The sequence below is a fragment of the Myotis davidii genome, unplaced genomic scaffold (assembly GCF_000327345.1).
Source record: "Myotis davidii unplaced genomic scaffold, ASM32734v1 scaffold2171, whole genome shotgun sequence".
Classification (NCBI taxonomy): Eukaryota; Metazoa; Chordata; class Mammalia; order Chiroptera; family Vespertilionidae; genus Myotis; species Myotis davidii.
The window spans coordinates 104,165-115,697 of record NW_006282261.1 but is presented as its reverse complement, the minus strand read 5'-3'; the positions used below and the strand labels follow the sequence as shown (position 1 = coordinate 115,697).

Below are 11,533 nucleotides of genomic sequence, written 5' to 3'. Positions count from 1 at the left end.
GGGACACAGACACGGGGGTGCTGGGGACTTGCCCTGGGGGGTGGGAGGGGCCAGGGAGGGGTCAATGGGGGAAAAAGGATTCATATCTAATACTTTAAACAATAAAAAAAAAATCCATGGTTGAAAAGTATTTTTCGATCATGAATAAGTAGCACGGTGGCATATCTATTTTGAGAACTAAATATTTATCAGATCACTAACATGCTATGCATTTGAAAGACAATAATTAGGAAGTATTACTACATTTGTCAATCGATATTTTCTCTCAGATGAACCATTTTTTTCATAGTTGAAGACACTTTTTTCTGAAAAAGGAATACATACTCTTTGTACAACACCTGTAAAATAAAGAAAATGTAAAAAGAAAAAAAAATTGTCCCCAACTCCACTAAAATTGAGATTTCTGGAAGTCTTTTTTCTATGTACGTATGTATACATATAAATGTACATTTTTTTCACTTAATTATATATATTGTGTGAGTGATGTATATTTTTCCTTTACCATTATGGAGTGAATATTTTCCCATTTTTAAGAAAAGAATGGGCTCAATCATCCTGATATAAGATGTAAGCATTGTTGCTGATTACTACACATTTCAGTTCAGATTGTAGAAACCTTCATGAGAAATTTAAGAGGAGTAAAGTGGTTACATTACCTTTCCATCATGAATATTATTTACTAGAGGCCCAATGCATGAAATTCATGCAAGAGTAGGCCTTCCTTCCCTTGGCTGCTGGCACTGGCTTCCCTCTGGCACCCAGGACCCAGACTTTCCTTTGGCCTCTGGCAGGGACCCCGATACTCGGGCTTCCCTCCAGCTGCCGGCAGACATCTGGGACCCGGGCTTCCCTTGCAGCCCCAGCTTCATTTGGAAGGTTGTCTGGAAGGATGGCCGGTCTAATTAGCATATTACGCTTTTATTATTATAGATGATTATTGTTCTTACCCATCTCCATTTCGGTATATGGAATGAACAATTTCTGCACAACTGGTTCTAAATCTTCTCTTGCTGTTTTTGAAGATGTGCAAGTCAGATGAACCAGATCTGTTTAAAAAGAAATATTTTTAGTTTCTTCTTACCATGAATTTCACTGAGTACTCATATTCAAGGCACTAAGCTGTTTCCATGGGAAACAGAGAGTTGAGCAAGCCATGGACCTCAGAGAATGTTAGGGTTAGAGAATATCATGTACCAAAAACAGCCCTTCACAGATATGAAATACTGTAGCCTAATGCACTTAGAATTCCTAAAGGCTTACACACAGAGGTAAAGGAAGGATGAAAAGGTCTATGTACTGAAAGAAAGGGCTAAGGGGACCCCTAAATGTGAGAAATTCTTATGATCCTGGAAAGGGCTTGGGAGGGATAGGATAACGGCAGAGAGAATATATTAGAGAACAGTACATACTGAGAAATTCCTTCCCCCAAAACACCAGTAGAAAAATACACCCACTTCTTTTCTAAAAGTTTATTTCAGACTGCTAGATTTTAAAAAATAAAAACATAAGAAGATAGTTGAAAGTTTATCTATGAGCGCCAACCTCAGGATAGGAATCTTTTTATTAAAATTCATTCCACATTCAACTATTCTGTCTCTATATATCTAAGCATAAATTGAGGGACTCTTAACCATGTGTGCTCAAATCAAATTTTGTAGTATTTATTTTTTTCAGATCTACCAAAGTAATTGATATTTTAAGAGAGTTCCTGTCTTATGTACGACCTAATAAAAGATCTACCTTATTTAAGGAATGTTTTTGCATAAATTTAACAAAGATTCCCATTGGTTCTGGGATATTGTAGGATGTATGGTACTAATTATTTCAAAAGGTATAATAACCTTCACAACGAAATTTTTCCTAATTAAGTTATATTTTTCAAATGCTATATTAATTTAGTGGGAGGGAGTTTAAGCTCTTCGGATAATTGCTGAATTGAACAGAGTATAGAACTACAATGGCAGAAAGACCTGATATAACACTCAAGAGAAACTGTCCTATCATCTCATCCCACAGTCTCATAAAATATCTATGTTCATGTCAAAGTTCTCATTTTTCCAGTTCTTTCCTATTCAACTAATGTATACTAGTAAAAAAGGAGATAAACATAAATATAAATTTATAAAAATATATATTTAAAAAAATATCTTAATGATAAACTCTGGTTCTGTAAAACAGGATACATAAAAGAAATACACTGGCGCAATTATATCCTTTGTTTCCTAACAATATAACAAAGTTCAGGGAGTGCTAGCAAAAATTTCTAGTAATGGAGTCAGATAACCATCTTGTACTTAAATAATTTTTATAATAATTCTTAGAAAGAAAAATTAAAGAAATTCATAACCTGAATTTTAATATCTATACCTTGATTTCACATTGATGCTACCTTATTAATTTGTCTATAAATTTAAGATATAATTGGCCATTTTTTCCCCTACTCATCTTACTTTTCCTGTTGCCTATGTTACTTCCTTGTATAGATTACTCTGAATTCACTACTTCTTTTCAAATCAGAAAGATTACAGATTATGTTATTTAAAAAATTCAGATTATTTTCAAAATCGATTTATCAATCTTCATGCCTCTTGTCATTCCTTTGTAAGGTCAAGTTTTATTGTCAATTTTTCGCTTCTTTGTCAGATATAATTGTCACAGTGTGCATTCAATAAATATTCCCTTTCATAGGCAGACATTAAGTACTCATAGGCTTAAACAGACACATGTATGCCCACAAATCTATGTATGCATACACATGAACAGGGAAAATTTTCCTACTTTCTTATATGAAATGTAGAAAATTATCTAATCGACCAGGGTAGAGGTAAGAAAAGTATAAATGGATAATCCTGAAATTATTTAAATCTGTCTGAAAAATGTTCACAGACATTTTAAGATGTGCCTATAAAATTCTCAAGAGAATTTAAAAGATTATGTAGAATTGACTGTATAGCTAACCTACATTTGTCAGACACTATTCTAAGCATGTTAGAAGTATTATTTTATTTCACCTATGCAAAAACCAACTGTGATACTCACTTTACAGGGGGGGGAAAACAGAGGAACACTAGAGTTAAGCAGATTTTCCAAAGCCAAGCAATTAAATAAAAGGAAGAACTGGAACTCAGACCTGGAATTCAAGCCAACCTGGGCTGCCTCTAGAGCAACCCTGGGCAAACTATGGCCCGTGGGCCGGATCTGGCCCGTTCAGCTGTTCTATCCTCTATCCGGCCCGCGGAGCTGAAAGAGCGGAGGGTTCTCTTGCTCTCCCCTCTGCTCCTTCACCAGCAGCAGTGTTAACATGGCAACGTCCGGAAACACGGCCACAGCTCCTTCTTCTGAGTCCAGTTTAAGAACCCTTTGTGGCCCTCAAGTCAAAAAGTTTGCCCACCCCTGCTCTAGAGTGTCTGGTGTTAGTCACGAAATGATGTTGAGTAATTATAATAATCTGTCCACGGTGCCGCCTGCCACATAAGGCAGGGATCATAAAACTAAGATGTGTACAAAGATACAAGAGGACTTTTCACCAGGTATAAAAATCATAAGGATGTCATTGTCCAGATGCTCAACCATAGCCTCCTTCCACTTTATTAAGCAATGCATTTCCATATATTTATTTTTGTTTAATGACCCTTAATCAAAATTACAATTATCGTTTGATCAATTTTATACAAATAATAATTGTATTGTTTAATCCAGAGGCTTACTGTCCAAGAAAATTTTTTAAAAATTACATTTCCATTTTTTTTAAATGGGTGATAATGGGCACCAAATACCTCTGGTATTTAATTCAACTGAATACATTTTAAAAAGTGATATTATAGTTTTACTATTACATTATTAATACTTATAAATTTAGAAACTACATTCTTGGCAATTATTTGATTATGATGAAAAATTGTGTATTTCAACTTATAAGTGTTCAAGGGGTACATGATAAAAAATTTAAAGGCCTAAGGCATTAAGGTAATCACAAAATGAAACATATATTGCCACATTTCTACTAAAATTTAACTTTGTATAAAAATGCTTCTTTGCATCCTGCAACTTTAATTATTTTCCACAGGATTAACTTGCTCAATAAATGCTAAAAATAACCACAAATTAGATCAGATGGGGCAAGCACTTTCCTAAAAATATTACATTCACTAGTACCAATTAACACCTATTACTAAGATTTTGAAGATGTACTAGAAGTGGAAACGTTACTTACTGGCATCATGTGAAATTATAACTGACTCAAGAAAATATTTAAACCCTGACTACCATTTATAAACTATGTTCCTTTTAACTCGTTTAGCAACTGCTTGAAGGCTTAATGGGCTAAAAGATAACAAAATGTGTTCTCTGTCACAATTCCTCTGTCGGCAATATACTTAGATTTTTGTTGGCATTATAGAAACCTTGGTGCAAAATAAGATTTAATTCATAGAACATAAGGGTAATACTTGAAAAAACTTGGGTGAAGTGCCAGTCACAAACAGCATCACTGAAACAAAGAGCATCTGATGTTCAGAAGTATACATCATCAACACCAAGCTAGAAATAAGAAAACACTTTCAGTTCTCTGAAACTGGGTTTAGAATAGTGATCTGTCATATAATAAGCTACTGCTCTCTTAAAAGTTTTTTTTTTTTAATTAAACACAAGAGAAGTAGGATTTCTACTCAGAATTTGTATAACAATGAGCACATTTAAAAGTAACAAGTCTAATGTACAGTAGCAGGGTGATAGACTAGAGAATGGTTATGCAGATCTAGTGTGATATTGCTCTCTGTATGTACTTGGGCAAGTGAGTTTACCTCTCTGGCCTAAGCATCCTCATTATTAACTGAAAGGGGTGTAATTAGTTTACCTATAAGACCTCTTTCTAGTTCTAAGGTTTTATGACTCTAACTCCCTTTTCATAGGCCATGCTTCTTTCAATGATGACAGATTTTAAACCAAAAGCTGATGGCATTAGAAGTGTGAGTGTAAAATTAAGTAAATGCTTGCTGAAAAAAGCAGGAAATCTATTTCTCACGCTTCTGAGATTATCACATAGAGTAGTCATTTTACTCTGTGTAAGTAGGCATAAATTGTTCCAAATGCACTTAAAGAAACTATGTGTGGGCTAGTCAGCAAATGCATTTCTTAGTGCGACCTAACTAGGAACATAATTTGTGCAAATAGGGATCAATGTGGCTCATAGCTTGTCTTTCATATAGGCATAAAGGCCAAATGTAACTCATGTAATATAGTTTAGTAAGAATATATGACTATGTTAATAAGATAGAAAAGTTCAGAAACACATTTCCTTTATGACACCAAGTGAGGAACTGAGTTTGATGACATATGAATACACAATTTGGTTTTTGAATCCACCCATGAAAAATTCCAGAATAACTCTAGAGTCAGCTTGTACTTTTGCAGTAGAATTTAATGAAAAACACTGTTAACGAAAAAAAACCATTGAAACCTGTAAAGAATTTTTGTGAGTTTATTTGAGCCAAACTGTCGACATATGCCGGGAAGCAGAACCTCAATGAATTGAGATAGTGTTCCGGAGAATGGAGGGGTTACATTTGTATTTATACATTTGCAATCAAAGGAGGATGCAAAAAGACAGATAGGCTCAGTTACGGTAAAGGTTGACCTTGTCAGTGAAGATACTGGCCTAGGACGTAACTGCCCACCATAACTGCTTTTAGTTAAAGTTTAATTTCAGACCATCCTTTGTGGTTATTTTAGGTCTCTGAGTCTGCTAGGCTGCCACGCAGGCCTTCCCTGAGCTTGTCAGGTCAGCATGTGGCCCCTTTCGTCCACAACACCTTTGAATGTCAACTTGAAATCAGGAAGAAAAAATAACTTTACTTGTAAAATCAAATCTGTGCATTGTGACACTACTAATAAAAATAATTTATATAGACACATTTTCAAAAACAAATAAAACAGACACCAATGACTGCTTCAAATCATTATGTAAACTCATTTCTATGAAAGGCATATAACATTTTCCTTATAGGGCCATAAAAGCAGAAAAGATTATAGGAATCAGTACCTACATAGTATTCTTGATTATTTATTATTTTATACATATGATTATATATATTCACAAATATATAATCATATCACAAACAAATAACATCCTGTAACACCAAACCCCAGAATAAACAAGCTGTTATTGATGGATTATTATTTTGAAAAAAGCAAACAGATTTCTAACTGCCTAGAATATGATTTAAGTACTGTAAAATGTCTGAACCTAAATATGAAACAGAAGGGTTGCAGAGATAACATTTTGCTCATTTACAAATGATTTTAAAAGAAAATAAATTTACTAGATTCATTTAGGATTAAGAAAAGAATAGTACAAAATACAGATGTCAGGTATGTTCTGAAAGATGAACTATGTGTGTGAAAAATACAACTTGTTCAGCTTTGGAAAAACACAAGAAATCAATTTAAAATATTTAAAAATCTCAATAACTTAAATCACATAAGCTTAGGAGAGGGAAACTTAAAAATTGATTTATAGAGGGGAAGGGAGAGGGAGAGAGAGAGACAGAAACATCAATGATGAGAGAGAAACATCGATCAGCTGCCTCCTGTGTGCCTGCTACTGGGGATTGAGCCCGCAACCTCAGCATGTGCCCTGATTGGGAATCAAATCGTGACCTCCTGGTTCAAAGGCTGACGCTCAATCATTGAACCACAGGGACCACGCATCATTACTATTTTTTAAAAAATAACTAGACTAACTTACATTTGCTTAGAAAAGCAACCCTAATGGGTAACAATGATTTGCTATCGTTGTATCAAAATACCAACTTAACTAATATTGACCTGTGTTTATATTACAATTACAGTAACATCTTACTTACTCAGAGGTCTTTTACAAACAACCAAAAATCAGGAAGTATAACCCCCCACTCTCCTTAAAAAGGCTTTTCAGCACTTAAAAGTAGGTGGTATCATGCCCACAGAGTAACAACCAAAAGCTCAGAACTTGATGATATTACACACAATTTCAACAATTTTGGCTGTCTTGTTTTCTGGCCTTGTGCAGATAATAAGCAGCAAACAAGGTGGAAGGGAGTTCAGTGAAAAGTGCTGCCAGGAAAAACATCTTGACAGTTGCATAAAAACAGCTGGAGGAAGACATATGAAATGTAGATGCAAGAAATGATAAAAGCATGACAGTATAGGGTCATTTAGCAAAAGAACAAATAGGCCTAAACACCTCAATAGACCTCAAGGGCATTACTGGATTACAATGGTATATAATAAATAATTTTTATGCTATTCCTAAGTTATAAGAAAAAGGTTAAAATGTTTCATATATTCAGTATAGAATGTCAAAGAAATGAGACAAGCTAGAAAGATAACTATTTAAAAAATAAAAATTTCAACCCTGAAAGAATACATTTCAGCTACCCAAAGACTAGATTTGGAGAGTCTACAGGACATTATGGAGTGCTAAATAAATGATACATCATTGATCAGTGTTTACATGCTGGGGTATTTCTAACTGGCTTTCAAAACTTTCCTGTTTAACCTCAATGAGCAGAGAACAGGTTGGGATACATAAACGCATGGCATATCCTCTTTTTAAAAAATTTTTCTGACTTGAAACAAAAAAATCGAAATAACAGGAAAAATTATTTAAAGCTTTCTGTCATATTATCTGAGTAGTTCTATTTCAGAGAGAAGCAAGTTAATCACCAAGAGTAGAACAAATACGACTGGTTGTGACCTCAATGACTCAATTAGGGCAGCAGTAGGAAAATACACCATTAAGGATTTTTAATGTCCGAATTACAAATTACTCCTTATAGTCTATGGGCACAAAGCATAAGAAAAGGAAGAGGGGGAAAAAAGAAGCCAAACTTCAATTAAGTAATAGAAGCAAGTGAATGAAAAAATGTCAGTTTCTAGCTCAGTGTATTTCTTAAATCTTGTTATATATAAAAAATTAGCTCTATTATAACTATTATCTAGGACTTTTTAAATAGTGCATGTTATCATAGGAAGAAAGCATAAAGGACTAAGAAATAAACATGAACTTCTCTTTTTATCTAGAACAAGGATAATTTTTTGTTATTAATTTACTGATATTTTTAACAAATTTTAGTGAATAGGTGATATGTTGGAAAAAACAATGTAGTAATTTCACTGGCATAAATATTACAGAGATTCTAAAATGCCAGTGGCATAAATTGAAGCCATACTGATACTCTCTCAGGACCAAACTGGAAATACAAATAAAATAAGGTAAAAACACCCTGAAAAATAAAGTACAGACTAACTGGAGAGAACACTGATAACCAAAGATGGAAAGTGGAGACCCAGAGACTAGTAGGAAGTGTGGATGCATGAAAGAGCTGACTGGGCTCACATAGGTACCAGCTGAAGATCCAGAGGAATATCTAAGCCAGCCGTGGGCAAACTACGGCCCGCGTGCCGGATCCGGCCCATTTGAAATGAATAAAACTATTGAAAGAAAAGACCGTACCCTTTTATGTAATGATGTTTACTTTGAATTTATATTAGTTCACACAAACACTCCATCCATGCTTTTGTTCCGGCCCTCCGGTCCAGTTTAAGAACCCATTGTGGCCCTCGAGGCAAAAAGTTTGCCCACCCCTGAAGCTGTGGGGGGTTCCCACTGAGAACTCTGGGGTCTAAACACCAATATGGGCTCCCCAGCCCAGAACACCAGAACTGAGAAAGGTGCCCACATAACACCTGGCTGTGAAAAGCAGCAGGGTTGCTGTTTGCCAGCGAGAAATGGCTGGAAATGCTGGCACCTACTTAAAAGGCCAAGCACGAAATTTTGCGTGCAGACACACGTTGGGCTCTGACAGAGGGAGGGCTGAGTAGACTGGAGCTGTGTGAGCAGAAGCAAGGACTAGGGGCTCTGGTGTAGGAGCCTGAAGGGCAGCCAACCTGATTTCCTGTGCTGAGTCATTCCCTCATTCTGTAGAGGAAACCTTTATCCTGAGGACTTTTGCTATCAAGGTGGTTTTAGCCTGGGGGGAAGGCAGGTGCCCCATAGTGTTGGAAGACCTACAGCCCAACCCTGTGGTTGACAGCCAGAAGCTAAACAGGTTTCAGTGTCAATGGAACTGCAGGCAGAGGTGGGTACCTGGAGGCTCTGAGTCTTTGTCTGATCTAATCCCAGGCCCTGGACTAGGAAAAGGAGGCCCTGAAATCCCAGGCCCTGGACTAGGAAAAGGAGGCCCTGATGCACATCTTGGTCCTTTCCAAAGGCACCCAACCTCAACAGAGGGAGCCACAAGCTGTGGATTGCTGATACCTCCCAAAAGGGTACTCAGACCCAGTCACAAATAGCATCGGACATTGTCCTACACTAGAGATTGGGACTTCTAGTGAGAGAGACGTTAGCTTGAAATGCAGGCAGAGGAGGAGTCCAGTGGGAAACAAAGACAGGTAGGACACAGACAGAGGCAGACACAGTAGTTTGAGCAGCCTAATCACAGGAACCAACCATGCAGAAATAATAAAATGTTTCTGGACTCAAAGCGGGAGGCATGGGGAAACAAGGGAGGGCTGGAACAATAGGTGTGCTGACACAGAGAAACAGAGAAAGTTCAGCACAGGAACAGAGAAAGAGCATATAGAAACAGGGAAAGTTCACGTCTATTGCTGAGCAAGAACAATTGAGGGAATCAATCAGGTGACAACATGGATAGATATAGAAGCAGGTTTATAGCAAATATATATTCCTGGACTACAAGGCTTTAAGGGGAAACCCATTATGGGGTCCCCTCTCCCCCTGAGGGGAGTCTGAATCTGCTTGTAATAAATTTTCCACACTTTTGCTTAAGTCTTCTGGTCTGCGAGGCTCATTTTTTGGTGTTACGAGATATGACCCTGGAGGAAAAAAACTTGGCTTACTGCTCTGGTTATCACTAGCAGATCAACCTAATACACAGATACAAACCCAAACAGGGAGCCAAAATGGGGAGATAAACAAACAAAAACAAAACAAGTACCAAATGAAAGAACAAGAGAATTCTCCAGAAGATGAGCTAAATGAAATGGAGATGAGAAATTTATCAGACATAGAGTCCAGCATAATGATGGAAAATATGCTCAGTGGCATGAGAAAAGATATATATACTAATAAAAGGAAAATATGCTAATTAGACCAGATGTCTTCCAGATGTCCTTCTGGACAAAGCCACAGTGGCTGCAAGGGCCAAGGGCTGCTGGTGCAGGAGAAGTAGCAGCGCTGCAGGCCTGGTGAGGTCCCACCCATGCTGTGGCCCCACCTTCCACAGAAGCAGTGCTGGGAGAGGTGGAGACCCCTCCTTCAACAGAGGCAGCACTGGGAGTGGCGGCAGTGCTGGTGGGCCCAGGCTGGTCTCACCTGTGCTGTGTGGCCCCTCCTATCACAGAGGCGATGCTGGGAGAGGCAGCGGTGCAAGTGGGCCTGGGATGGTCCCACCCACAGAGGCGGTGCTGGGCAAGGCAACAGCGCTGCGGTCCTGGAGCCTCCAAAGAGGATGGACAGGGTGTGACTGCGGTGCCTCAACCTCCCACAGCCCCTCCCCTAGCTGGCATGGCCCAGATCACCCCCCTACACAGGTGGGCAGAGGGTGGGGCCAGCACTAAGAAGCTAGGGCTGAGGGTCTGCAGCGGCGGTGGCCAGCTTTGGCAGCAGCAGTGGGTTGATGGGGGCAGCGCCTTACCCTGATTGGTCTTGTCGCCTCCTGCAGAGGGAGGCCAGGGGAGTGAGCCTAAGCCATCAGTAGGCCACCCCCTGAGGGCTCCCAGACTGTGAGAGGGGGTAGGCTGGGCTGAGGGAATTCCTGCCCCCCCCAGTGCATTAATTTTTGTGCACCAGGCCTCTAGTAGTAACTATGAAAATTGACAGCACCAATAAAGAACCCAGTGGAAGGAATACACAGAAAATTAGGGAAAGCCGAGGATTGGATCAGTGAATTAGTAGACAGGGTAGAAGAAATCACCCAGAGAACCAAAAAAACCCCCACAAAAAACCAAAAAAAAAAAAAAAACAAAAAGAAAAGAAAACAAAAAAACACAGGAGGAAAGCCTAAGGGAGCTGTAGGGCAATAAGAAATATAATCATATTCTCATAATAGGTGTGGTAGAAGGGGAAGAAAGTGAGCAAAGGATAGAAATGTGTTTTAAAAAATAATGCAAGAAAACTTCCCTGACCTGGTGGAAAAATGTCACACAAGTTCAGGAGGCACAGAGAGTCCCAAGCAAGAAGAACCCAAACAGGCCCATGCCCAGACACATCATAATTAAAATGCCAAAAACTAAAGACAGAGAATCTTAAAGGCAGCAAGAGAAAACCAAACTGTTACCTACAAAGGAGCTCCCATAAGTCTATCAGCTGATTTCTCATCTACTCTACAGGCCAGAAAGGAATGGCATGAAGTACTCAAGTTAATGGAAAGCAAGGTTCTGAGACCAAGATTACTATATCCAGCAAGGCTGTCATTAAAAATAGATGGTTAAATAAAGAGCTTCCCAGACCAAAAAAAAAAAAAAAAAGGCT

General features: G+C 38.1%; 1 protein-coding gene across 1 annotated transcript in view; it reads right to left on the bottom strand.

Annotated features, from left to right (window-relative positions):
- The window catches only part of CHM (choroideremia (Rab escort protein 1)), a 133,484-nt gene that overhangs the window by 20,360 nt on the left and 101,591 nt on the right, over positions 1-11,533 (bottom strand). The window contains exon 9 of the mRNA XM_006752799.2: positions 948-1,046. Coding sequence (XP_006752862.1) covers positions 948-1,046 — 99 coding nt within the window. The remainder of the gene's footprint in view (positions 1-947; positions 1,047-11,533) is intronic.